The 26,694-nt window shown below is 47.9% G+C and overlaps 3 protein-coding genes and 1 non-coding gene across 7 annotated transcripts in view; 1 reads left to right on the forward strand and 3 right to left on the reverse strand.

The window, feature by feature from the left end:
• Nucleotides 1–1,214: 1,214 nt before the first annotated feature.
• NPC2 (NPC intracellular cholesterol transporter 2) lies at nucleotides 1,215–10,713 on the reverse strand. 2 transcript variants are annotated; one of them, XM_052646776.1, is made up of 5 exons: nucleotides 10,567–10,713; nucleotides 6,206–6,313; nucleotides 4,477–4,649; nucleotides 1,953–2,070; nucleotides 1,215–1,627 (listed from the first exon to the last, which is right to left on the reverse strand). In XM_052646776.1, exons 1-4 carry the CDS (start codon nucleotides 10,646–10,648, stop codon nucleotides 1,984–1,986), a joined length of 450 nt encoding a protein of 149 aa, XP_052502736.1. In that variant the 5' UTR covers nucleotides 10,649–10,713; the 3' UTR covers nucleotides 1,215–1,627; nucleotides 1,953–1,983. The 2 variants fall into 2 exon arrangements, with proteins under 2 accessions (XP_052502736.1, XP_052502735.1); XM_052646775.1 differs by having other exon boundaries at nucleotides 1,215–2,070.
• LOC128054915 (U2 spliceosomal RNA) lies at nucleotides 2,736–2,926 on the reverse strand. Its single transcript, XR_008200059.1, has one exon. It is a non-coding gene; the product is annotated as a U2 spliceosomal RNA (small nuclear RNA).
• A 371-nt stretch (nucleotides 10,714–11,084) lies between the features above and the next one.
• On the forward strand, nucleotides 11,085–13,200 carry ISCA2 (iron-sulfur cluster assembly 2). Of its 3 annotated transcripts, none has more exons than XM_052646766.1 (4): nucleotides 11,085–11,168; nucleotides 11,610–11,712; nucleotides 11,829–11,944; nucleotides 12,385–13,200. In XM_052646766.1, exons 1-4 carry the CDS (start codon nucleotides 11,104–11,106, stop codon nucleotides 12,557–12,559), a joined length of 459 nt encoding a protein of 152 aa, XP_052502726.1. In that variant the 5' UTR covers nucleotides 11,085–11,103; the 3' UTR covers nucleotides 12,560–13,200. The 3 variants fall into 3 exon arrangements, with proteins under 3 accessions (XP_052502726.1, XP_052502725.1, XP_052502727.1); XM_052646765.1 differs by having other exon boundaries at nucleotides 11,089–11,168; nucleotides 11,607–11,712; XM_052646767.1 differs by having other exon boundaries at nucleotides 11,089–11,168; nucleotides 11,607–11,712; nucleotides 11,829–11,958; nucleotides 12,385–12,515.
• Nucleotides 13,201–16,947: 3,747 nt separating this feature from the next.
• The window catches only part of LTBP2 (latent transforming growth factor beta binding protein 2), a 111,294-nt gene continuing 101,547 nt past the window's right edge, over nucleotides 16,948–26,694 (reverse strand). The window contains exons 28-36 of the mRNA XM_052647314.1: nucleotides 25,647–25,790; nucleotides 24,490–24,681; nucleotides 24,273–24,356; nucleotides 23,144–23,272; nucleotides 22,691–22,828; nucleotides 22,441–22,608; nucleotides 21,779–22,147; nucleotides 20,364–20,513; nucleotides 16,948–19,917 (exon numbers count right to left, since the gene is read on the reverse strand). Coding sequence (XP_052503274.1) covers nucleotides 19,772–19,917; nucleotides 20,364–20,513; nucleotides 21,779–22,147; nucleotides 22,441–22,608; nucleotides 22,691–22,828; nucleotides 23,144–23,272; nucleotides 24,273–24,356; nucleotides 24,490–24,681; nucleotides 25,647–25,790 — 1,520 coding nt within the window. The 3' untranslated portion in view covers nucleotides 16,948–19,771. The remainder of the gene's footprint in view (nucleotides 19,918–20,363; nucleotides 20,514–21,778; nucleotides 22,148–22,440; nucleotides 22,609–22,690; nucleotides 22,829–23,143; nucleotides 23,273–24,272; nucleotides 24,357–24,489; nucleotides 24,682–25,646; nucleotides 25,791–26,694) is intronic.

The raw sequence follows: 26,694 nt of genomic DNA on the forward strand, positions 1-26,694 counted from the left end.
ATCCTCACAGCTTTACTGTTATTATTTATAGTTAACACATATGGAAACTGAAGTGCACAAAGGTTAAGGGATTTTAACATCCTACTGGTAATCCTTGGCTCCTCGGTGGCTCAGATGGCAAAGAATCCACCTGCAATGCAGGAGACCTGGGTTCGATCCCTGGATTGGGAAGATCCCCTGGAAGAGGGCATGGCAACCCACTCCAATATTCTTGCCTGGAGAATCTCCGTGGACAGAGGAGTCTGGCAGGCTACAGTCCATGGGGTCAGAGTCAGACACAACTGAGCGACTAAGCACACACTGGTAATCCTACTGATTGATGAAGCCAGGATCCAACTACCAGCAGTCTGAAGCCATAGCACCTTTGGAATCCATTTAAGTCTGATAAACCCAGGGTCCAGCATAGGAAGACCGAGTGGGCTGTCCCTTTAGGCACAATGTGATAGAATACACAAAACACCCTAGCTAGAGTACAATGATTGAATGGCTCTAGGAATTAACTGGGAAATCTTGGGTGCTGATAACTTTATTCCCAATGTATGGCTGTCCCCTGGTGGTTTTCCTGGGAAACTCACAAGCCGAAAAAATCTAGTGAAAATAGGATGAAAAGAATCAGACTAAATGATTTATTTGCTGCCTAAGCACTCCAGCCTAAAAGAGATGACCTTCCAAGGGCCACATTACCCGACTCCTTTGTGAATGGGGTTGTCAGCTAAAAAGCTAAAAGCTGACAGATAGTACATTGACTCAAAACAGCAAACTATATGCCCATGATTGTACCTGTACTTCAAGAGCAGGACACTCCAAGATTTAAATAAATCAGCCAGTACTTGCGGCAACTTCACATTTCATCTTTAAGCTTCTAGACTTTCTCCATGGCAGAAGGTTCCTGAAGATTACTATGCTTATGCAACTTATAACTTCTTACTTCCAGCTCCCACCCCAAATTCAGTTCCCTTGACCTTGTGATGCTGCTATTCCACTAGGGGATGCTTGCCTTCACTGTTTCTTTCAAGCACCCTTGGTGGTATAAGATTGTGCAAAGTGAAGTAAACAAGGTCATTTTAAGTCAGACAGAGAGGTGAGTCCTGTGGAAAGGGAGAAACAGCAGTTTCTGAAAGTCATGTCTTTACTGCATTGGGGGATCATGGGACTGGATGTTCACCTCCTATGGATCTGGGGTAACACACAGGGTAAAAGAAGTTGTCCACAGCTCAAATGCAGAAGATTGCCAAGTGTTTGTTTATTCAAAGAGACATGCATAAAGAGGTCACAAGTTAGTATTGTTAAAAAAAAAAATCAAAACACCTGCTAATCAAATGCTGCAATTAATGAAAACGACCTAAGATAGAAAAGGAGACATGAGCTAACCGCAGAGAAATTTTGGTGACGCCGCTGCAGAGCAAGTCACGGCCAGAGAAACAGTTGGAGCTAGTGGTGAGGAGGCTCACTGGCCAGATGCACTGAGCTCAACGAGGCACATGGAGACAAGGAACTTGCAGGTGTGATCCCAGGTAGACGGACGCGGTCTGGAACCCATCCTCTGCTGCAAGGGCCGACAGCCCTAGGGCAAGTTATCCAGTGGCCCCCAAGCAGCTTCATTCAGGTTCTGTCTGGTGACACCCTCCTTATTCCAAAAGCAAAACAACAAGACAAACAAAATCCAAACCAAAAACAAAACCCGCCAAAACCAACAAAAACCCTCCGAAACCTGAAGACAACTGAATCAATCCCTGCAGTCTCACTTTCTCGTGGAAAGAAAAGTTGGATAATCCAACCCTTTTACAAAGGATAATATAGGGCGACAGTGCCAAGCTCTCAGGTACAGGGTCTTAGACGCTTTTGGAGGTTGAGAGGCACAAAACGGCAGTCTGAAAATTCCTTTCCTCTTATGGCACTGATTGAGTTTAGACTTGATTTCTCCTTCCCTCCCTCCACCTGTGCTCTCTCACCGCCAGATGGACATATTGGCATTGAACAGCTCTAGGCTTCAACCTCTATTGGGATCTGCCAGCAGAAGAAACGTTGGTTTTTGTCATCCGTGAGTTCCCACTCCACCACCACTTTTATCTGGAGAAAGAAAAAGAATCAAGAAAAATGAAACTAGGACCTCACCTCAATCCAGAATGGGTTTAACTATGAATTTTAACTATGAATCCTAGATGGAAATTGTAACAAACTGTCTATTCCTCATACTTTTCCTCTTAAATCATGCCATCATGAAGGCTGTTTGGGTGGGATGCAGGCACAGCCTGTGTCCTTAAGCTTAGAAGAGTAAACCAAGTTACACCTAGGATTTAGTGTTGGCAGTACCACATCCTAGTTTAGTTAGCTTCTTAAATAAAATTTCTAAAGCATTCTTTTTTCTCTTAGATCAATGATACATAAATGAAGGCACCCATAAAAAAGAATTTTAAAGTCAAACAATTTCACATGCATTTTGACATGATCCAGCTTCTTCCAACTATGAAGAGCAGAGAGTAAATAGTTCGATTTCTAGGTCTCAGGAAACTTACTTATTAGCTGAAAAAAGAAATGTCAAACCACAAAGGATGTCCAAAGAAGCTTAGGGTTGAATGAATACTTTCAGGGACAATGACTTTTGTGGCAATATAGCTTTGATTAACGTCCTTAAGCCATTTTTTTGACATTATACCCTTATAGAGATCTCTGCCTTGACTGGTTACACTAGGCACTGTCTCCTTTTTTAAAAAATTTCCCCCAAGGCTGGGGGAGGGGGATGCACTGTTCCTGGAAGTACTGCAATACCAGGTTGATGCGTGGAGTGGACGGAGCAAGCTCCTATTCCAACTTCCTGCTCCAAAAATTCATTTAATATATTGTCTTCGGAGAGAGAATGTATCAGATATTAAACTGATAGGAACAGATACTATACTTGATCTTGGCCAAAAGGCCAAGAAGCGATCCTTCTAATTCTTAATAGATCACTGGCACCTTGGCCAGTTCTTTCATATGCGGACTTTAGCTTACTTGCTTTTAGTTACAACCTCTCTTTTGTACTCAAAATGTTTCGTCAGAATGCAACATTTGGATAACAGTGATACCCAGCTTTGAAACTTGTTTGGTAACTTTTTCAAGACTAGTACACATTAACTACTGTTTCACTTACTGCACACATTAACATAGTTTGAGCTGGTTTTCAAATGAAATGTCACTTAAGCTCTGCAGAGCAACAAAACAAAAACAAACAAAAAACAAATGAAATGTCACTGACCAATAACTACCATATACTAAGTGCCTACTCTGTATCGGGTCCTAACTAGACTTAATTTAAGTTACTGAGGCTCAGATATGCCCATGATTACATGGCTGGTCTGCAAATTAACCTGCAAATCTGTCCCCGGCCTTTAGCGCCTCTGATATCTCTCAAACACAGGGGCTTCCCTAGTGGCTCGGATGGTAAAGAATCTGCCTGCAGTGCAGGAGACCTGGGTTTAATCCCTGGGGTGGGAAGATCCCCTGGAGGAGGGCATGGCAACCCACTCTAGTATTCTTGCCTGGAGAATCCGATGGACAAAAGAGCCTGGCGGGCTACGGTCCATGGGGTTGCAAAGAGTTGGTTGTGCTTAGTGACTAAGCACACGTGCATGGTAAGCACAGACTCCCCATATTTGAGTCTTTTTAGAATGTTCTTTAATTACTGGCTATTTCTATGGAAAAAATGGCCAGACTGCTCCTGGTTTGACTCGATCTCCTTTTAAGAAATGCAGCTCTTTCTCTTCATTGAAAAGAGTAGTCCCTTTACTTCCTCCATTCTTACCAAGATTCATAATCGTTAACACAGGTCCATTCTAGCAGGCTCTGTCTCACCTGCTCTGCAGATGAAGAGGCAGGTGTAGCAGTGTGAGTCAGAGGTGAGGGTGGGGGTGGGGTGGAGGAGAGAAAGCAGAGAGGAAAAAGCTACCACTCTGCTATGGACCTCACACATGACTGCTCTCTTGTTAAGAGATTAACGGAGAGACCAGGTTTTTCTGGTGACAATGGGACGACTACTTGAAATCTTGAACTATCTGATACCTAGCTAAAATTCTGTAGGGCTTCCCTGGTTGGCTTAGTGGTAAAGAATCTGCCTGCCTATACAGGATGCATGGGTTCAAGCCCTGGAGAGGGAAGGATTCCCTGGAGAAGGAACTGGCAACCCACTCCAGTATTCTTGCCTGGAGAATTCCATGGACAGAGGAGCTTGGCAGGCTACAGTCCATGGGGTCGGAAAGAGCTGGATATGACTGAGTAACTAACATTCTCACTTTTCAACCATTAGGCAAGAGACAAAGAACGAAGGGACACAGTGAGAACTCGGCACCTCACGATTCCCATGCTCCTTTCCCTTAGGCATTCGCTTCTTCCTCATAGAGATGAAGGATTCCTGTTCTAATTTTTTCCTTCTGCCCCCTCTCCTCCGATTTCCAAACTAGTCACAGGACTTTCAGTGTTCTCAACCACAATGTCACTTACGGAGGGGTATTCACTCTTCACGGGTAGTTTGTTCACGTAGTTATAGGTCTTATCTTTTTCGATGGGGCATCTGATCCCAGACTTACAACCATCAGACTCAGGAATGGGAAAGGGAACTGGGATGCCCATCACAATGCCATGTACCACAGCCTTGCTACTTTGAGACTGAGTATCTAAGAGGGAAAAAAAAAAGAGAATCAGATAGCGAAAGAAATAGCCTAGTTCCAAACTCTAAATAAAGAATTCAGGCATAGTCTCATGCAATGGCATTGCTGTGATGGCAAACCGAAGTATGTACCTCTTAATTCCTAGGGTCTATTTCTCTTTGCAGTTACACTTAGTACTTCCATGAATGCTATGCAGAGAGTAATCACTCAGAAACTTGAAAAATTACTGGATTATACAAAAATAAAAATAATCAGTTGGGGCTGTTTTCTTTGCTCTTAACCCCACCTTGCTCTTCATTGCCTTTCAGTTTCTTAGAAGAATCAGAGCTATCTGGATAAATAACCTTATGGAACAAGCTAACTGATTTTTGGCAGTCAACTTTCTGTTTACTATATGCATCAGATTCTGTCAAAGTATATTGTGCATCTTAAAGAGTGTGGTCTCTGAATTCTCAAATACCCTGTCCTAAGAATTCAAATAAAAATTAAGAATAAAGTGGAGAGACAATACAGAAAGATAGACTAGAAGTCTCCACAGAAATGCCATGGCCTGTAACAGTAGCGAAAGCAGTAACTCTTTAGAAACTGGGTAACAGAAAGGTACATTTCCTCCTCACGTTTACCCTCCAAATCAAAAGGCAGGAGGAATAAGCATAATAAAATAAGGGCAATTGGAATTATGAGCTATTAGATTCTTCTGGAGATCCAGAGTATTGGGTCTGTTTCTTTCTGTCGCCCAGTTGGGAATTACTTTTATTGAGAAGATACATTTTTGATTTGGAACAATAGAGGGGATGGGGTATTTCTCCAGGAGAGATAACAACTCTAGGACTTAGAGCTGTCTTTAGGCTTATGAACAAGCGATGATAGGAACTCTGAGATTTTTTTTATTAGTCTGTCTAGTTCCATAGGATAAAAAATGAGGTGAAGATTCAGAACAGCTGCCCTTTTTAGAAACAGAGCTTTTACATTTGTCTAGATTCCCGGGAATCTGAAGGAGGTGAATAAAGAAGAAATAAACAAGTTCCAGTAACATTTCTTCAAGTTGAAGAAGAAAGCTTGGACTTCTTGGTTGTTTCTTGGGTCAACAGTAAGTTCCCCAAACCTTACAGAGGCTAAGTATGAATTGCTCCTATATTTTCAGGCAGAATATAGACTTAATCACTGGAAGATATATTGCTTGAAATAACATTTTGGAAGAGTTCTAAAGTTTACAGAGTTAGGGTTGGTACTAACACTCTGCAGTCTGTAGCTAAAGAGTTGACCTTCCCATGAAATCTGCTGTGTAATATGGACCACAATAAGACAAGCTGTCTTCTCTGACCTGTGAACACATGGAAATCCCCTTTGCTTAAAGGGAGTCTGGCAACTACAGATTCCAAGAAACAGGCATGCGGGACCCAGTATGAGAAGGGTGTGTAAAAGCATGGTGTCCACTGAGAGGGAGGTCAAGGAATTCCTGACTGCAATTCCCTCCTCCTCACATTCCCACGCTCTCTCCAATTCTTAGATTGATGTCATGCTTTAAGATGAATTTGAAGGTAAAAAGCACTTTTACTTACTACTGGTGAATGTGACATTAACACTGTAAGACTGTCCTTTGTGCAGTTTGCAGGGCTGGGTGGGACATGGGCTCACATTCACTTCCTTTATAACTCCAACCCCAGAACCTGCAAAAGAAGAACAACTTGTTTGGACGGGAGGGAAAACAAATCACCTTGGCTGTCTCCTACCTAATGGGAGCACCTAAAGGTGCTCTGCCTTCCCAATGAGACCACTGGGACCAGCAGAAACTGCTCATATTCGACAGGTGGAGGGGAATTAAGGAAATGATCGAGCATACACAGCCAGCTCCCCTGCTCTACAAGCTGGGAGGGCTCCACCAGGGAAAACCATCCCCACCCCTCCTTCCTGACACAGGATCTGAAAGTGGCACACATGGCTTAAGTGATGACTCAAGTCACACAGCTACTGTTTCCACTTGGGATCTAAGGCCACTCTTTCCAGTTGTAATCTTGAGACTGGCTGTTCTCTCAACTGTCCTTCCCACCCCCACCCACCCTTGCTCTTTCAATCCTGCGCTGGTGGCTATCCAACTCATGGTCTCTGAGCTTTGAATACCGCCACCGATGAGAACAGTTTCAAGCACACATTTGAGATACACAGAGCAGAGGTGTATCTACTCTGGAACCCATGTTCTTCAAAATAAGTGGTTGGAGGCAGGGAGTGTGACTTTTATCCCCCGCCAGTCTAAATAAGGACAAAAATACTCGGACCAAGAAAAGTTAAGCACAAATCTTTAAGAATCTTCTTACTTCACCCAGACCCCTGAAACCAGACAGCTGAATGGGAGAGAATAGAAGTAAACAGCTGGGTGAGTTTAAGCTCTGCCACGCATATGCCATTGCTGAGCGCTAGACTCTGGGATCCGACACCTGGCTGTGAGCTCACTGGCTCCGTTAAGTACTGTGGAAACTTAAGGCAAGATACTTAGCCTCCCTCGGGCTAATAACAGTACCTACCTCAGAGAGAAGTTGAGTTAATACATTATAACTCTTAATAAGTGCTTGAAGTGAAGTGAAGTCGCTCAGTCGTGTCCGACTCTTTGCGACCCGGTGGACTGTAGCCCACCAGGCTCCTCTGTCCATGGGATTCTCCAGGCAAAAATATTGGAGTGGGTTGCCATTTCCTTCTCCAGGGGATCTTCCCGACCCAGGGATCGAACCCAGGTCTCCTGCATTGCGGGTAGACGCTTTAACCTCTGAGCCACCAAGGAAGCCTTATAACATGGTCATGCTATACAGGTATTCACCATTACTATCATTATACAGGGGCAGTTCCCAGGTGGCTCGAGTTCTAAAGAATCCACCTGCCAAAGGAGACACAAGAGACATGGGTTTCATCCCTGGGTCAGGAAGATCCCCTGAAGGAGGAAATGGCAACCCATTCCAATCCTCTTGCGTGGAAAATTCCATGGACAGAGGAGCCTGGTGGGCTATGGTCCATGGGGTCACAGAGTCGGACACAGCTGAGCGTGAAACACACACACACACACATATCATCACCATCATACTGGCATTTAGTCCATGAATTCAATCTACAGCAGCTGCTCCTGGGTAGGTTAGCAAGTTCCCCTTTGACACAAAAGGTGAGCCTCTCACCTCAAATTTACTTTGTGGGTAGAAATTCTGGATCTAGACAATAGAATGGACTGTCTCAAAAGTACAGTGTATGAAGACAAAGAAAATGGCAGGTTGAGAGCATTATCTTGGGTGGAACAGTTTCCTTGTTTTGACCAACACTGTTCCAGCTAGTTCTGTAAGCCATACTTTGCTGTCCCCTATCCCAACTTGCTTCACCATCACGGCAAAGTCCTCAAAACATAAATACAAGATTCTTTGCTCTAAGTATTCACTTCCACTCTGTCCTATCTTCTAGGATCAGGAAAAAAAAAAATCCAGAACCTTAATCAACAACTTATTAAAAAACCAGTGCTTATGCTGACGCTTTCAACTTCTAGTTTCTACCAAGGCTGGCTCACATGATCGAGGAGGTACTGAATACCCTCAGTACCCTTTACTGATCTGAAGGGCAGTACTTAGCTACTTTGTTCAGTTTTGTTTTTTCCTTTTCTTGACAAGAGGTTCTTGGATTTCCAGTGTCAACAGAGCAAATTTCTCAGTCCTAACCCTCAAAAATTGCAAAACTAGTTTGCTCGGCCCCATTTCTGACTTGAGGAAATACCACTTTAGGAGAAAGGAGGCAAAGTAGGACTCAAAAAACCTTTTGATGTGGGCACTGAAGTTTTTTCATTGTATTTCCCAATTCAAAAGTAAATTGAAAGTCTATCACTGAAACTCTCCTTCCCTTAAGTTCTTGCCATAGGTGTACACCTGGTTTTTTCACATGAGCAGACCAATCTCAGGATTCAGTTTCCTTAGTTTTTTTTTTTTTTTTTTTTAATGTTAACGCTACTGTTGAAATCCAGACTGACTCACAAACACCTGAAGAGCCTAAGCTACTCCATCTTGTAAAAGAGCTCCATTTTGCAAAGGTACCGGGCAAACAGACTAAGACTTTGGATATTGCCTAAACTTGCCCCACTGTGCACGAGCCAATCAGCCCTTAGGTTAAACCTCCTGACTTTAAGTTCAAGAATTTGTGATTTACCTTGGAAGTAATGATTTACCATGGAAATAAGAAAACCAATCAGAAACCAACACCTAACCCTTCCACAGAAGGTAACCAATTAGATGTCTCCCAACCTGGAAACTCCCGTTTTTCAAATTTTTCACGTGAGAATACCCTATATAAGCAATGTAACCCAGAGTTCAGGCCTCCTCCCTATAGCTGCTGTGTCGGTATCGGTGGGAGCCCCAGCTCGAGCTTGGTCATAAAAACTCTCTTGCTTTTGCATCGGATAGCGGCTCCCTGGTGGTCATTGGGAGATTTCGCGACTTGGGCATAACACACCCACTAGTTTCCTACTGCTTATGAGCTGTAAGAACTTGGGCAAGTTACTTTGTGACGGTTTCAGACTGCGAGAGTTGAATGAGTTGATAAAGTTAACATAGTGTTTTCATCCAAAGTTGGATGAAAGTTTAATGGAGGGAAGTTTAATGGAGCGAAAGGCAGTAATGTGAGGGGATAATACCGTCTTTCAAATGCCAGTCTCCTAGTTCAGTGGAGCAGCATTTGTTAAGCATTAGTAGGCCCGCAATTTTTATTTCTTGATCACTCCTAGTCCTAGTCCCCAGTTCTGCTCTTGCCTCAACATTAATTTTGGAAATATAGTGGAAAGAGTATTTATTCCCTCATTTACTTTTCCAACAAATATTTATTGGACAGTTACTATTACCTGGGCACTGGGTGTAAAGAAGCACATTTATTCTGCTTGTCATTATGCTGTGTGATTGGGTGAGTTACTCAACATCTCTGAAACTCAGTGATTGACTATGTGTGTGCGTGTGTGCTCAGTCATGTCTGACTCTTTGCGGCCTCAGGGACTGTAGCCCGTGAGGCTCCTCTGTCCATGGGATTTCCCACCCAAGAATATTGGAATGGGTTGCCATTTCCTCCTCCAGAGGATCTTCCCAACTCAGGGATCAAACCTCCTCTCTTGCATCTCCTGCATTGGCAGGCAAGTTCTTTACCACTAGTGCCACCTGGAAAGCCCATGATTGATTATAGGATCTCCAAGGTTCCTTCCAGTTCACAAATTTTATAAAGTCAGTTTCATTTCTCTTTCACTTATCATTACACCTCTCCACTTCAGAAAAGCTCTGCTCAAACATTTAATTTGGATAGGTTTGACTGAAGGAACTCAATTTCTACCCCCGTTGTATTTCTCCAACCACAGCTGCAAGAGAGGGTTATGCATCACAAGTTGCGACCAGAAACAAGAGTTTTATAAATAGGAGGAGAAAACCGGAAAGAATTAAAAGTGTCATAGCCCAAAAGGAAGCCCTAAAGGAATAGCTCATGAAAGGAGAATTGACTTTTGATGTGTCATCAAAAGGGAAATGTAAAAAAAAGCAAAAGGAGTGGGGACGGAACGGGCATCCAAGACACAAGGCATAAATAAAGAGAGGTTTTGCACCGCACCCCTGACGCCCCAAGCGGCAAGTGAACCTTCGGCTGTTTGCCCTACAAACTTTGGGAAACTTCAGCAAAAAGCCCACCTCCAGGAATGTGCTGGGACCCAAACATGGGTTGATGAGATAAAGTTGTGAGAGGTCGCGTTTTATCCAGGCCAGCACCTTGTCCCCTACCCCAACTGACTTCAGCCCACTTCACGAAGGGTCCGAGGCTGAGCCTGGCTGCTCGCAGGACCCGCCAAACCCAGCCCAGCAGTCTTAGCATCAGATTCTGTCAGGGGCTCCCGCAGAGGGCGCGGGAACTTCGGACTGGCCCCGGGGCTCACCGCAGTCCTTGAATTTCACCGGCTCGGCCAGGGCGGAGGCACTGAGTGCCAGGAACAGGAACGAGACGGCCAAGAAACGCATCGCTGCTGAGGCTCCAAGCTCAAGGAAGGGAGAACCAGCTGTCTCGGTCACAAGATAAAGTCTTCAGGGACGGGCCGGGCCGGGGGAGGAGCCCAGTCAGGCGGCTGGTCACTGGCCAGCGGGGCCGAGGCCTGTCCGCGCCCCGCCCCCGGGTCCACGGAGCCAGACAAGGGGTCCGGGACTCTAGCAAACTCCGCCCATCCGCTCCGCTCCGCCGCAGGGCAAGCGGGATCCATCTTCATCCGGCTCGCCTCCTCTCGCCAGCGCTCCGCCTAGGCGTTGTGGGTGCGTCCCCACTTCCGCAATGGGAGCATTTCTAGCCAATCAAGTCCCTTCCCCTTCCACATCTCCCAATAGATGTGCTTAGGGGCGGGGTTTCTGTGGATCCCGCCTCCCGAGGCCCAGGCGCGGAAGGCGATTGGGGAACTGTGAGGGGGCGGAGCTTGCAGAAGAAAATGGCGGCCGTCCGGGGGCTAACAGCTGTGGCCCTGAGAGTGGTGACTCCCTGGCAAAGGAGCAGGTAACCAAGCCTAGAAAAAGCACCTGGTTAGCCCCTCCAAGACTCAGGAGAAACTAAGGCTCGCTGGGGAGGTGAAGGTTTGGCGTGAGGCTGTCAGGGGAAGGGACTTCAGGTTTGGCGTGAGGCTGTCCAGGTGGAGGCACTTCAGGTTTGGCGTGAGCTGTCCAGGCGGGGGAACTTCAGGTTTGGCGTGAGGCTGGCCGGGTGGGGAGACTTCAGGTTTGGCGTGGGGCTGTCCGGTGGGGGGACTTCAGGTTTGGCGTGGGGCTGTCCGGGTAGGGGGACTTCAGGTTTGGCATGAGGCTGTCCGGGTTGGGGCACTTCAGGTTTGGCGTGGGGCTGTCCGGGGAGGGGGACTTCAGGTTTGGCGTGGGTCTGCCCAGGTGGAGGGTTCTAGGTGCTCTTCTGCTCCCAATCTCATCCACCTCCCTTGCGCAGCAGGTTCCTCACGGCCTCCCGCGGACCCCGGGCGCTTCGGGAAGTGTCGTCCTCTAGCCCCGAAGCTGGCGAAGGGCAGATCCACCTCACCGACAGCTGCGTCCAGGTGAGAAACCGGTCGCGGGGCAGGGGTGGTGGTGGGGGGAGGGGGAGGACTTCCTTTTGGCCCACCCTTCTTTCTCTCCTTGCCTGGCATTCTTGACTCTCCTTCCTGCATTTCAGAGGCTTCTGGAAATCACCGAAGGGTCAGAATTCCTCAGGCTGGAGGTGGAGGGAGGTGGATGCTCCGGATTCCAGTACAAATTTTCACTGGATACAGTTATCAACCCCGACGACAGGCAAGGAGAAAGGGGTGGGTCCTCCGAGAATGTGCAGGAGGGATAAAAGTGTCTCCAATTTAAGATGCACTTTTATTCCACATTTAAAACTTCTGCTAAGGATAACATTGCACCACCCTTCTCACATAGTGGGGATACAATGAAGATTCGTTGCCTTGATTCAAAATAACTAAGTCATAGGAGGAAAATTGGCCTAAGTCCATAGGGTCGTTGGTAGAGAGTCAGCCTGGACTAGAAAGTTTCCAGGCCTAAATTTCTATACATTTACCAGTTTTCTTTCCATTAGATCTTTTTGCCTCAGAGAAAATCAGTACCTGTTAGAGGTCATAAGGGAAGCTTCCTCCGTATTTTAGAAAACAGGATGGGCATCTCTGGGCTCAGAGGGTGTTATGTTTCTGGTGTTCATGATGTTCATTAATGCCTTCCTCCCTTCTTTTCAGGGTGTTTGAAAAGGGTGGGGCAAGAGTGGTGGTTGACTCTGATAGCTTGGCCTTCGTCAAAGGGGCCCATGTGGACTTCAGCCAAGAACTGATCCGAAGCTCATTTCAAGTGTTGAACAATCCTCAAGCGCAGCAAGGTTGCTCTTGTGGATCATCCTTCTCTGTCAAACTTTGATGTGATGACAAGTGACCCGGAGATTGCTATCATCTGACTGATTTGAGGAACCTGGGATTAGAACAATTCTAGAAGTTTCCTTCCTATCACGACCCTCTCTCAATTTTATTTTCCCTTAATCCAGGATGTTGTTTCACCACTATTTTCAGAATGTGAAACTTTTACTCTTGATTTAATTTCTCCTACACAGTTGTAAGGCCAAGCCTGTGGATGCTGTTACCTAAGATTTAGTAACTGGTTGAAACCAGTATCATCTGTAGCACCTCCAAGGTTCCAGGAGTTAGTTCTCTGGCCTTCAGAGCTACTTGTACAAATGTGTATAGCTATGTATAAAAACTTCGTTTTAAAGAAAGTCCTTATTTATTTGTGTTGTGGATCAGAATCACAGATTGCATAGGTTGAACACTGTGTTACTAGACCAGAGAGGATGAGAAAGCCAAATGAAATGTTATCTTTTTGTTTTGCTATTTATTTATTTACTTACTTTTATTGAAGTATAGTTGATTTGCAGTATTGTGCCAATCTCTGCTGTACAGCGAAGTGACTCAGTTATATACATATATACTTTCCTTTTTATTTTCTCTTCCATTATGGTTTATCACAGGATATTGAATATAGTTCCTCTGTGCTATATAGTAGGACCTTGTTGTTGAAATGTTATCTTTTTCATCTCACCCTTCCTTAATGTGCTAGTTTACTTACCATTATTTTCTGTGCACCCCATTCTTCACTTCCCATTTGTTACAGCAGATACATTTTCTTCTCATACTTAGGAATGTGTTAGATTCACGAAACCAATAACCCATCACCCAGAAAAACTTCGAACTAAACCTCACTGATACTTGAATCATAAGTTTGAAAATAAGCTCCTTACTCGCACAAGACATTTCGTGATTCTTTGCTCATTTAGTGACTAAATCTTTAAAATATGTTGCTTTATTTATCTTATGGTGTAAAATGTTTCTGGTCTCATTGCATAGCTGGAAGTTGTCCCTTTGTTGATATAGATAATAGATACTTGGGTTTTTGTTTTTTTTTTTTTTCAGTTTGGACTATAAAATGTAGGGTGCCCATTTAAATTTGAATTTTAGACAGCAAATAATTTTTAGTATAAGTGTGTCTCTGCGAATAGTAAAAATTATTTATTATTTATCTGAAATTGATTTAATTGGGTATCCTATATTTTTATTTGTTAAATTTGATAACCTTCCTTTAGAGTCTCTGTAAGAAGAGCTTTTTAGCCACAAATTCCAATGAATTTAACTAGAAACAACCGTAGTATGTATATGACCATGTTGGGGCAGCCAGAACTGCATGGCAACAGACAATTAAAGGAAAAGATAAAAAGCACCACCACGACAAATGATTAACAACTGCTAATGTTGGGAAAACCACAACCAAGATGACTCTGTAAGGGCTACTGGTTAAACTCTTCTTTTCTTCGAGAGCCTAAAAGTTCATATCAGCAAATTTTGCATTCTGGAATGGATTGAAACTTTTCTAGACTTAATTAAGGTCATTCAATAAAAGAATCATCCGTAAGAAAAAGAGAAATACAGAATCTGAGACAAACTTACTTACATTTTCAATGTGGGAAACCCTAGGACTTAGAACAAACCTATCGTGTGTCTGCAGTGTATACAGACACAAAAGGTCACTGAGAAACCTGAGGAGGTGTTTTTCTTAGCAAATTGCCATGGAAAAAGTCAGAAAGCACTGTGTGGAAGCATCTGTATATTAACTTTACTAAGTCAGTGAAAGTAGCTGCCAATACCTGGGCCTAATAAGGTTTTCAGCACAGACTAAGTCCTTTTATCCTCCTTGAGAAGAGCTTTTGTTACATTTTAAGTGTTAAACCTCTTCTCTGATATTTTTGTGGGTTAGCACAAACATAATAATGAGCTTAGCACAAACATAGTAGCTTTAGTTATTCCATAAACCATTAAGTTCTAGTGGTCAGTTGGGCAAGAACAGGATCGCTTCCAAAGACTGTATAAATACCTCCTATGAATGGAAGAATTGAAATTTGTGTTTAGAAAAAGTGGGTTTGGGAGAAATCAGCTTAGTTCATCACACTGGGAAAGCTTCATAGGGAAGCCTGAGGTGGTGACAAGAGGTCTCCATTGGAGGAGGGTGATGTAGAAATTTTAAGAACACGGCATGAGGAGATAATGGCATCAAGGGGACAGTGGGCAATTGGCTTGGAATAAACAGTGATGGTAAAATAGATTTAGGATCTTCTGCAGGCCTTTCTGATCAGATGCCCTCTTCCTGGCAGGCTGTCAAAGCCAGCAGACATTTTCACAAGTTTTGTTCACTGTGCAGTTCATTTAGGTAAATGTTACACTTTTCCGGGATCAGTTGGAAGATTTTTTACCTTCCCATTACTTTGAGGGGAGGTTATCAAGACCCCGTTTATTGCAGAATTGGTTTTATTTACCTTCATGAGCTAGTGATCCCTGGGGCAGCATGCCCCACCGTTGTAGCCAAACAGTTGTGCAAGAAATGAAGGCATGAGACCCTCCCTCTGTTTTACGTTGTGAGTCTTTATGTTGTTGGCTCTTAACTATAGGTGTCCCACTTGCCCTTAGTCTCTTTGTGTGGGAATGTTGACCAGTTACAGGGGATTCAGGGATAAGAGATTAGGAAGGACTACTGAAGCAGGTGTCTGCCAGGGTCCAGCCCTGGTGGATTCAGGGTGATTCGAAGGGGAGACGGATAGGTGAGGAAAAATTTATTTAGAGATATAAGATTAGATTAGGAAGAAATAGTATAGTAGGAAATTTAGATGGAGAAAAGAGGCTGAATAACTTGGTTTATAGGGAAAACCAATAAAACTTTGAGACAAGAAGTTTGCACCATCTACGTTAGGCCACCGGCGCCCACTTGAATATCGAAGGGTGCTCTGCCTTAGGCTCCCTTTCACGTGGATCTTAGAAGCCAAGGCAAGTAAGTAGATGTGGTGAGCCTCCCCGCTCCAGATGGGAATTCAGCCGGAAAAGGGGAGAAAAGAACGACATGGGGGAGCCCAGCATCGGTGTAAGACTCAAGACTTTATTTTCAAAATCATCTTATATACCCCAAGTTGTACATAAAGAAATAATAGAATATGCAGAGTTATGCAGGGGCAGCAGTCCTGACCCTCATTGAGACCAGGCTTTCCTTTTGCATACCTTCCCGTATACAAAAGGTCTCAGGTGGTTTACATTATCTTCTGGCCAAGAGGCCTGTTAACATTTTTATGGCTCTCTTCCTAGATAAATGTCTATCAACCAGAAAACTTTTTCCCTAGAAGTGTTCTTTCTTTACTCTGCATCACCCGCAAAGTACTAAAGTTACATTCCTGTAGAACAAAGGTGCAGTGGGTTATAACAAAGTACTTAACTCAAAGATCTAATCTTGCTAATACCAGGTCTACTACCTGTTTTTTCTATATACCAACTATATCTACAAGTAAAAGATATGAAAATTTGGCAGCAAGTATTGGCTCAACAAATGAAACCTTTAATCAGTCCTATTCTAGTGACTTTGACTCTTCGGAAGCCCTTACATTCCTAGGATGTTTTAAGCTTCCTGTGCCTCTTGTGGTCGGGAGGCCGCAAACAATCACATGCACAGCTGTAAGAGTCCGGCAGGCAGGCTAGAAAGCCCTCAGAGGGATTTTTGGATTGAAACACTCTTATTATGCCCAGGAGGTTTATTATCTAAAAGCTCTAAATTAACTTTTTCCAGAAAAAAGTTGGTGGGGGGACAGCCCCCTGTTAATGTCAGAAGAGTAGGTGGAAAGCATAACACAGTAAAGCAGGCAGACGCTGGTTTTGGGGGGTGGATGCTCAGGAAATTCCAGGGGGAACCCCTGAGGCCCGACTCGCCTTCCCCATCAGGCCTCTCTGCATGACCTTGTCATGGGTGGGATCTCCCGTGCTGGGTCCTGGCAGGTGTCCAAGAAGATACTCTTCTTTCTCTTTCTTCCGAGAATTGCACCCCATTCTTTTGGTCTTTCGTTGTAAAGCATAAGAGAAGGGTCAGAATTTGGCTGGGACATCCTGTACAGGGAAGTGGGCAGCACTGATGATCAGTGCTGGGAGGGGTAGCCCTCCCCTGAACTCAGGGGCCTGAACTGACACCCTGCAGTGGGCAGGGTCTAAGTGTCCCGTGCACCATGGCCTTGCACGTGTGTCTCAAAAGGAGGAAACTCCTCCACTTTTTTAGGTATCTAACATTGATGTTTATGATTGCCTTTTAAAATCCCTGTTTGCCATTTCTCCAGAGAAATGCCACCAGGATGTTTAAAGGAAATTTGATTTAAGAAGTGCTGAAACAGTTATCATCTGGCTTTAATTGTAAAACATAGATAAATATATAGAGAGAGGGAACATTTAAGCAGTCTATGTCCAGCAGCTGTATTTAAAAATATTTTATTTTTGAATAGGTAAGACACAGTACAAAATTCGAAAAGACACAAATGGGGATACAGTGAAGAGTCTCCCAGTCCTGTGTGCATCCACCTGTTGCCCTTCCCATCAACTACCATTGTTTCTAAGATTTTACCCCACAGATATAACCCCATAGATACAATGTGAAATAACATATGCACAGGAATATTCATCGTAGCATTATTTATAATAGCAAAAGAGAAAACAATGGAAACACCCATTAATAGGCTGATTAAATAAATTATGACTTGTCTATTCAATGGAGAAGTATACAGTTATAAAATAGACCGAGGCAGTCCTTTATGTGCAAGTACGTATGACGTGAAAAAAAGCAGAAAAGTGCAGGACAGCACGCATGGTGTGCTATTAATATTCGTGTTTCTAACACAAGGAAATATGTGTACAAGCATGGGAACATCCCTGGAAGGGTGACAGGAGTGCGGGGTTTGGGAGGTAGGGCCGTGGGTGCAGCGGTTAAGATGCACGGCCTGAAGGGTATACTGAGGGACGGTGAGTTCTCGGAAACGTGAGGTGTGAGGTGGAGTGGCGGAGATGAGGTTAGCACATACCCACTTCTCTTCTCCCTCTCTAGACAAATAGCAATAGCAGCATATGTTCACTTTGCTGTGCAACCTTCCTTCTTCCCTCAATCTGTTTTGGATATCTTATCCAGGCATTTAGAGCACCCCCCCTTATTGTTTCTTTTTAGGGCTCCATGGAAATGCACTGTTTCTAACCTTTTGCTATTACAAATAATGCTAAAATAAATAACCCCTTACACATGTCATTTTACATTTGGTGAGACTATACCTGAAGGTTAAATTTAAATTCCGAGAAGTGGAATGACTGATTTAAAGAATAAGTGCTTTTGTAATTTTGAAAGACATTGCCATCCTCTTCAGAAGTTGTATCAGAATATATTCCTGTCAGCTATGTGTGTGAGTGTATCGTTTTCCCATAGATGCTTGCCAACTCAACGTTTTGACAAACGTTTAAATTTTTACCAACCTAATAGTTTACAAAAGTGTCTCCATATAGTGTCTCTTTCACTTGCATTTCTTTTTATTCTGAGTGAAGGTCAGAATATTTTCATATGTTTAAGAACTATATATTTTTGTCTGCTGAAAACATCTCAACTAGTGTAGTGACCTAGAGCAGATTATTTAAGCTTTGTAAGTCCAACTTCCCCATCTGTAAATTGGGAATCAAAATAGTAAGGATTGTTGGATGATTAAATGAAATTTGTGTACAGCGTTCAGCACAGGCCTGGCACATAGCAAGCATTCAATAAGTTATCATGTGATGACTGACAATCAGAGCAGCAAGCAGGACAGGACAGATTCAATTAAGAAAAGAGGATTCATCTCCACATCTTCAGACACACGGAGCCTTGTTCATTTACATTGCCATTCATCAGAGAAATGCAAAGTCAGATCTTGCCTTGCCTTAGAAAGGGAAAGAACCTTCTCCTGTTGGAACCCAGTCATGTTGGCAGAGCTGGTGAGGGGGTAAGCACAGTCTCATCTCTAACGTTCAGACTCAGTCAACGTGGTAAAGAAATTTGGTTTAATATGAAATAAAAACAAAACCAGAATAGCCCAGAAATGTACATTTCTTTATTCCACCGTGGTTCTAAACTCCCTGCTAGCCCAGGCTGGAGTGAGTCTCTACTTGTAAACTCAGTGGGATGCCAGCCAGCCATTGTATGAAGGGGAAAGAGGGCAGACGCCTCTGAGTAGAGAGAGGGAACGACACAGGGAACCTGGGTTCTCCTAAACAGGAATACACTGTATTTCAGAAGCTCAAAAACGGACCTCTTTATTTTTAGCACATCGAACTGGTGTCCACAAAAGGAGAGTGCAGGAGAGACTTGTGTCCTGTAAGAAGCAGTATGTATTTAATGGAGGTCTTCAGAGATAGGCACCCTGTCTCGGGGCAGCCCTTGCTGTGGTGCTCAGGAGCTATCGCTGGGTAGACTGAATCGTTATTTACCTGAAGCTACTGATTATTTTCTTTAGATCTGTATAAAGCTGTGGTGCCCCCCTTCGCATCAACTCCCCATTTAAAAAAAAAATATTGTCCTGTTGCCGCTCTCTCAGGCTCCTTGCTCCCCTTCATGTGCGTCTCTTACTAGCAAGCTAGTATCAGTCTTGCTTCTCTGAGATGAGGGCATCTTCTGCCCCTCTCCGGGGCCGTAAAACTGGCAACAAGGTGGAGATGTGGCTAAATCTGGCCCAATCAGACTGGCTGAGTGGTGACGATCACTCTCCAAACTCCTCTCCTGCGCCCTGCCCCATCCTTTTTCGCTTGATAGATTCTGAAGGGCCATTCCAGGGCAGATGTGGCCTCTGATCCAGGTGTATAAGCATCAGGATGATACGTGGATCATGTCTAGAGGAGGGGTATGTGCAGCATGAGGCCGAAGGACCTTGCACAGCTTGAGGGGCTGGTTGAGGGCCGTCCTTTGATCAGCATCCCATGGCAAGGCCAGGACAGATGGCAGACTGGGCCTCATGGCCAGTGGCTGAAGCATTAAAGCACTTGGTGGTGTTTGAGCCAAGCAAGGGCATGGCGGTGTGGAGGCCATGACAGATGCTCACACAGCAAGAGCTGAAGCTGGGGGAGATGAAAAGCAGGCGAGGCTGGCTGGGAGCTGGGCCACAGGGGCTCCGGCCGGTGTTTTCACGGCATCTCCCCAGCTAGGAAAGCTTCCTCAAGGCCCCGCCTGTGGCCAGGGCCCATTTCCAGGTAACTGCCCACACTCGACCCGTCTCTGCTACTCCTTGGCGATGCAGTGCGGGGGGCCTGCCTCAGCCACATAACCCGGGAGGCAGTGGCAGCGGTAGGAGCCCTCCGTGTTCTCGCAGTGACCATGGACACAGAGCGCAGCAGGCCCGTTCAGGTCATCACACTCATTCACATCTAAGAGGAGGAGAGGGAGGAGAGAGCTGTAGGGAGCCCACGTGCCTATGGCCTGCTGCCCCCGGTGCCCCTCTGGTCAGTAAGCCCTGAGTGCTGCCCCGCAGCGGAATCGTCCGTGTGGCAGCCAAAGGACGCCCCAAAGGAAGCAACTCACGGACACAAAGCCAGGGGTCGTGAGCCCTTACTGTGACCATGCTGTCTTGCCCCTGCCTTTCTTCTATCTAGGAACCTCCATGGAAAGGGCTTTCTAATCATAGCGATAGACCTTTGGAGCTCTCACCACCTGGCTTGGTGCCCAGCAGGCCCTCCAGCGGGCAGCAGTGGGTCTGCCACCTAGGCGAAGTCAGGCATCCCTAAGTGAGCAGTGGGCCAGTCTGACTATTCCACATGAAGCCAGTAGGGCCGTCCTGCCCCCTGGGCATTGGCACTCTTGATTCCAGACCTACCCACACAGGCCATGTGGGCCGTGTCCAGCTGGAAGCCCTCGAAGCAGTCACAGGTGTAGCCCTCGCGCACACGTACGCAGCGGCCATTCTCACAGCCATTCAGGATGCCGCACTCCTCTGCCTGGAGCCCTTCGAAGCCGGCCTGGTGCTCTGGGAGGAGGGAGTCAGAGAGCCAGGGGGGCTGAGGTTTTGTACCCCACCCTGAGGCCCTTGCCCTCTGCTCAGAGGAGCCTAATGAACTCCTGGGGTAGGGTGGGGAGGGTTATAACACTGTCACAGAAAGATGGTGAAACAAAAGGCAATACCCCTAAAAAATAAGCGTGTGTCATTTTTAGATGGGGAAACCTGCTTGCCTTAAATGAGGCTCTGGGGAGGTGGGGACTCACTGCTTTCACAACACCAGGGATCCTGAGCACTTCAGTATCTCTGTATAGTTTTGATTTTGTTGTGGTTAGTGGCAGGATGTTACAGTAAAATCTTCACATAGCTTTTTGGGGGTGGACAGGACTGGTAGCAAAAGGGACTACCCTCACTCACCATAAAGCAAAACTGCTCCCAGGTCTGCCTAACCCTCTTCTTTCTCTAAGTAACTCCCCTCCCCTGGAAAAGACCCTCTTCCTAACCTCACTGTAGTTTTGATCAGTCTGATACAGTGGCTGTGCCCGTGGCAAGCACCATTGCACAGATGCCAAGCCCGACTTCCTTATTAGAATCCAAGTCCTGAGTGCTGGAGTCATTGCCACTTACAAACCAGGTCACCACGGTGGGCCTTTAAAGGGCTTAGAAATCTTTAATTCCCATTTCAAACTGTGGTGCTGGAGAAGACTCTTGAGAGTCAGTCCCTTGGGTAGCAAGGAGGTCAAACCAGTCAATCCTACAGGAAATCAACCCTGAATATTCATTGGAAGAACTGATGCTGGAGCTGAAGCTCCAATACTTTGGCCACCTTATGCGAAGAGCTTGACTCACTGGAAAAAGATCCTGATGCTGGGAAAAGATTGAAGGTAGGAGGAGAAGGGGACGACAGAGGATGAGATGGTTGGACAGCATCACCGACTCAATGGACATGAGTTTGAGCAAACTCAGGGAGATAATGAAGGACAGGGAAGCCTGGCGTGCTGCAGCCATGGGGTCGCAAAGAGTCAGAGATGACTTAGTGACTGAACAACAACAATTCCCACTTCGGGTCACAGGTTTGAGCCTGTAGAGCAGGGTGTTCTGCAGACTGTACGTCGCGTGGGAGGAGCGTGCTGCTGGTCCCTCTCAGCTCCCGCAAGCAGCTTTGAGGTTGGGATGGTGTCCTGTACGTTTTAGCGTCCCCTGTGTTAGTTAGGCCATCAGAGGGGGTTGTTAGCGCCTGTCCCTTGGGTGACCCGTGAGAGGGCTAGGTGGATTTTTCCCTTTCCTGTCCTCACCCTGCTGACAGTGATGAGCAGATGGAGAAGATGGAAGTGAAACCGCTTCAGAGCCCACCTCTTCCCCGTTTTTGCAGCAACACAGACCTGGGTGGCTGGCCACATAGTGGGGCTGGAGTTCTGAGGGCTGCAGGGGAGGTTCAGGGAGCGGTATGCGGTCCCCCGGGCGGCCGGCCATGCTGGGGAAGAGTGGCTCGGGGATGGCATCCTCGGGGCCCAGGTAGTTGTAGAAGGGGACCCCGTCTGGGCCGTAGAGGCTATAGTGCAGGTCATCGGGCCCGGGGCCGTACTCATAGCCAGGCCGGAAGTGGATCCCAGCCTCCCGCTCGGCTTCGATCCGGGCCACGTTGCAGAGCTGAGCGTAGACCTCTGTAGGGAGCAGGAGGGAGAGAGGAAGCTGGGCCCGGGCTCTTGGGAGCTGAGGCCCAGGGTGCTGTTTCTCAACTCAAGAACAGAGGGAGGTGCTGGGACCACCGCCCTGAGTTCCTGGCAGTGTTCCTCTCCCCTAACCCCGCTCTGCCCTACAGCATCCATCCCCAAACAAGACAGAGGGAAAGCAGGCCCGTGACTTGCCCTACTCCTTTCTGAAGCCCCTGCCCCTTTCCAAGGTGAGGACATCCCCTCCCTGGGGGCCCAGCTCTGAGGCATCCCCGCCTTCTCACCAGAGCTCCTGGGGGGGCACAGAGCACACTGCTGGCTCCAGGCCTCGCCGTCCTGACAGCAGCACTCGGTGTAGGTGGTGCGGCGGCCGTGCAGGGGATGGCTGCACACGTAGTTGGTGACTCTCTTCCAGCAGATGTCCATGTGGATGTCGTGGTCAGGCAGGTCCTCTGGGGGCACAGGGCACGTGAGCCTCCCCAGCCCCGGTCCGCTCCCCCTGCTGCGCCCCCCCCACCCCCCACCCCCACTGACCCACACCACTGGTGCTGTTCACACAGTGCTGCTGGCTGAGGTCCAGAGTGAGGGGCGGGCTGCAGAAGCAGTGGAAGGAGCCTTCTGTGTTCACACACTCGCCATTTTCACAGACCATGTCCTGGCACTCGTCATGATCTGGTAGGCAAGGAGACAGGGAGGAACGCTGGGGGCAGTGCCCACACGCCATGTCCACCCACCGCTGCCTTCAGGGAAGGGGGGTTTCTTGTAACTGATAATGCCCCTCCACCTCCCGCCCAGCCTGGGAAGCCCCAGCCCAAGGATGACTTGCTAGTAGGTCCCCTCGCCCCCCACCTCAGACCCACCTGCTGCAGCAGGCATCCTCCCTAGGGAAGGGGGACACTTCCAGCCAGAACTAGGCTGCCTGGCAGGGGGGTGGGGGAGCATTCAGCTGTGGGCCCCAGGGTGGGGAGGGGTGGCGGGCGTCCTCACCCTCACACTTCCTGAGGGCAGCATTGTAGTGGTAGCCAGGGTTGCACAGGCAGATGTAGCCGGGCACCGTGTTGAGACACCGGCCATTCCGGCAGAGCCCGGGCCCGAACATCACGCATTCGTCGGCATCTGTGGGAGGGCAGAGCTGAGTGAGGGCAAGGCGAGACGCGGGATGAGGCAGTCCTTAGATCTAGGGGCTCCAAAGCCAGACTGCTGCTGCTGCTGCTGCTGCTGCTGCGTCGCTTCAGTCGTGTCCGACTCTGTGCGACCCCATAGACGGCAGCCCACCAGGCTCCCCCAGCCCTGGGATTCTCCAGGCAAGAACACTGGAGTAGGTTGCCATTTCCTTCTCCAATGCATGAAAGTGAAAAGTGAAAGTGAAGTCGCTCAGTCGTGTCCGACTCTTAGCGACCTCATGGACTGCAGCCTACCAGGCTCCTCTGTCCATGGGATTTTCCAGGCAAGAGTACTGGAGTGGGGTGCCATTGCCTTCTCCAAAAGCGAGACTGACTGGGGCCAAATCCCAGCCTTGCCACTTGATGGGGCAGGTGACATTGGGCCAATTGCTTAGGTTGTCCCTTGCTTCAGTTCCCTACCTAGAAAATGTGGCTCCTATCCCTTAACCCTGTAGAGTTGTTATGAGGGTTGAGATGTTAATACATGTGAGGTGCTTAAAATAGTGCTTGGCACATAATAGGCACTCAAGGAGAACCATTTCTGATTCTGCTGTTTCCTTTTCCAGTTTCAGGTATAAGTCCATACCCGAACCACCCTTTCTGAGGATGAGTTCCTCAAAGTTTCTGGCTCTGTAAGTGGGGCCAGGGAGATCAGCAGCTGCCTCTGGCCTCTGTCCCTGTGCCCTGGGAGTGGGTTAGTCAAGGCATCATAGCTTGTTCCTGGAGAGCTCAGCCTCAGGGGGAGTAGAGAAAACCAAAGTGGGGTTGACGGGACAATCCAGGAGGAGTTCAGGTCAGAACTTCCAGCTAAAGATCTGTAGGTCTGTAGCCTTGGGACAGGAAGGTTAGAAGCAACCTGAGAGGCGAAGCCTGCATGCAGAGGCCTCCTGGGGGACCAGGCCAGGCCCACTGAGGTGAGTGGCATTTGGGGAGGAGGGTCTTGGGGAGGTTACCTGTGTATGTGGTCTGTCCAAACATCCAGGCTCCTTCAACAGGGATGTAGCCTTTCCCACTAGGGCAGATCTCGCTGAACTCGACTGTGCAGGGAGGCATCCAAGCTCAGAGAGAGAAAGACTCTGCACGCCAAACCCCCCCCCCCCCCCCCGACTTCTTTCTGTGTCACTCTGCAGAGCCGACTCTGAGAGGACCTGGGACCCTTGGGGGTCTTACCTGAGTCCTCATCTGGGCACAGGTCACAGGCATCTCCCCAGCCGGTGCCCTGGGTGCAGCAGCACTCGGCCTGCGTGGTGTTCCGGCCCAGAAGGCTGGAGCAGGGCTTTTGGTCCTTCTGTCCAGAGTAGCATTCCATGCGGACGGGGCCTGGTGGGTGTGCCCCTGGCCTGGCCTCAGGGACACTCGGACCTGTGTGTGACAGACGCCTCTTATTAATGTCTGTTCATGGCCCCCTGGGGCACCCTGGCCTTTGAATTTATTTAAATTTTAAACATTTATATGGCACGTTACAGTGTACTTTTATTATCTCACTTGATATGCCTTATGAAGAGCTTATTATCATCAGCTTTCTTTTATAGAAGAGGCAGTTGAGGTTTAGAGAAGCTAGATGACTTGCAGGAGCCACCTAGTGGCAGAGCAGGGAAGTGACCCCAGTTCCTCTGGTGCCACACCCCTACTCTTTCCAAGATACCATGCTGCCTTCCTCCCCTGCAGTGGGGTGGCCCCAGTCCCCGGCATATCACACCATACAGGCATGGTATGGTACACCGTTCCATTCCTCTGTGTCACACTGTACCCCTGCCCCTCCCACTCTTCCTTGTTCCGGGTCCTGCTTGCTTTCCCCCATGTCAGAGAAGGCCAGCTGAATCCCAGTCCTGGGCTGAGAGGCTGAAACCGGCAGCTCTGGAGTGGAGTGGGACGGGAGAGTTTAGCTCAGTTTCTGGGCCTCCCTCACCTAAGAGGTTCCTGGGGTTTGACTGAGGGTCCCTCCAAGGCTCAGATGGTGAGGGACAGGGATGCCTGATGTGCTGCAGTCCATGGGGTCACAAAGAGTGACCCCAGACTTGGCGACTGAACAATGACAACCAAGGCTCAGTCTGAGCTCCCTGCCCTCCCCCCGGCCCCCAAGTTGGCATTAGAGCTTCTCGAGCCTCCTGCAGGGTCGTCGAAGCCCTGCAGCCTCCTGGAGGTTCCCGGGGCATAGTCGACTTTGCTCCACACTCAGACTCCTCACCGCTCCGCACTCCGCACTCCAGCCCTAAGATGCTCCCCTGCCCACATCGCCGAGATCTCTCTCCAGAGCTGGAGCAGTGGAAGCACTGTGTACGCCAGACAGCGGGGGGTGCACCGTGAGGATGGGGCGCAGGGCTCACCTCCAGCCCCCCGCGGGCGGCAGCGCCCCTCCTGAGCGTCGTACTCCTCCAGGTCGCTGGCGCAGAGGCACAGGAAGGAGCCCTCCACGTTCTCGCAGAGCGCCGCCCCACACACCGCCAGCATGAGCTCACACTCGTTCACGTCTGCCAGACAGGAAGACCGGCTCGCGGGCGAGGGAGAGGCCGAGGCCCCTGCCCCTGCCTCCAGCCCCGCAGGCAGATCCCCATCTCATCCCCGCCCCACCCCCGCAACCCCCAAAGAAACAGGCTAAAGGCCTGGGGAAGAGCAGGAAGTGGGTATGACTTCGCAGGAAGGAGGACCAGGTGAGCAGAGGGGATGGGAAGGGAGGGAGAAGGAAAAGGGTGGCAGAAAAGGGCCCATAAATGGACAAGGAGGAAGGGTTCTTTCTTCTGCATATTCCCCAAACGTGCCTCTTGAACCCTTGGGTCTCTGGGGAAGGGTGGCGCCTTCACTAGTGTGCTTGCTCCCCCTGCTGGTAGAAGGGGGGCCTCGCTTCCCTGATCAACCTGGCCACGGTGCCCCAGTGGGCGTGTGTGTGTGCTCCACTGCGCAATCGGGTGCCACTCTTTGTGACCCCATGCATGGACTGTAACCCGCCATGCTCCGCTATCCATGGGAATCCTCCAGGCAAGAATACTGGAGTGGGTTGCCATTTCCTACTCCAAAGGGTCTTCCCAACCCAGGGATTGGACGCACGTCTCCTACATCTCCTGCATTGGCAGGTGGCATCTTTACCACTGAGCCACCTGGGAAGCCCAAGGTGCCCCTGTAGTTCAGTTCAGTTCAGTTCAATCACTCAGTCGTGTCCGACTCTTTGCGACCCCATGGACTGCAGCATGCCAGGCCTCCCTGTCCATCACCAACTCCTGGAGTTTTATTCAAATTCATGTCCGTTGAGTTGGTGGATGCCATCCAACCATCTCATCCTCTGTTGGGGGAGCTGAAATCCCCCTTCCTTGTCACTCTGTGTTGAGGGATCCATGTGGAGCCCACGTGACCCTGAACCTTTCAGGAGGAGGGCCCTAG

The sequence above is a fragment of the Budorcas taxicolor genome, chromosome 10, assembly GCF_023091745.1.
Source record: "Budorcas taxicolor isolate Tak-1 chromosome 10, Takin1.1, whole genome shotgun sequence".
NCBI lineage: Eukaryota > Metazoa > Chordata > Mammalia > Artiodactyla > Bovidae > Budorcas > Budorcas taxicolor.

Excerpts from the sequence above, each read along its gene's own strand:
- NPC2 (XM_052646776.1), bottom strand. The coding sequence starts at position 10,648 with ATGCGTTTCTTGGCCGTCTCGTTCCTGTTCCTGGCACTCAGTGCCTCC. Across the intron at positions 4,650-6,205 it reads TAATGTCACATTCACCAGTA|ATACTCAGTCTCAAAGTAGC; the intron begins GTAAGTAAAAGT and ends TTTCCCTCTTAG. Across the intron at positions 2,071-4,476 it reads TGAAGAGTGAATACCCCTCC|ATAAAAGTGGTGGTGGAGTG; the intron begins GTAAGTGACATT and ends TTCTTTCTCCAG.
- ISCA2 (XM_052646765.1), top strand. The coding sequence starts at position 11,104 with ATGGCGGCCGTCCGGGGGCTAACAGCTGTGGCCCTGAGAGTGGTGACT. Across the intron at positions 11,713-11,828 it reads TCACCGACAGCTGCGTCCAG|AGGCTTCTGGAAATCACCGA; the intron begins GTGAGAAACCGG and ends CCTGCATTTCAG. Across the intron at positions 11,945-12,384 it reads GTTATCAACCCCGACGACAG|GGTGTTTGAAAAGGGTGGGG; the intron begins GCAAGGAGAAAG and ends CCTTCTTTTCAG.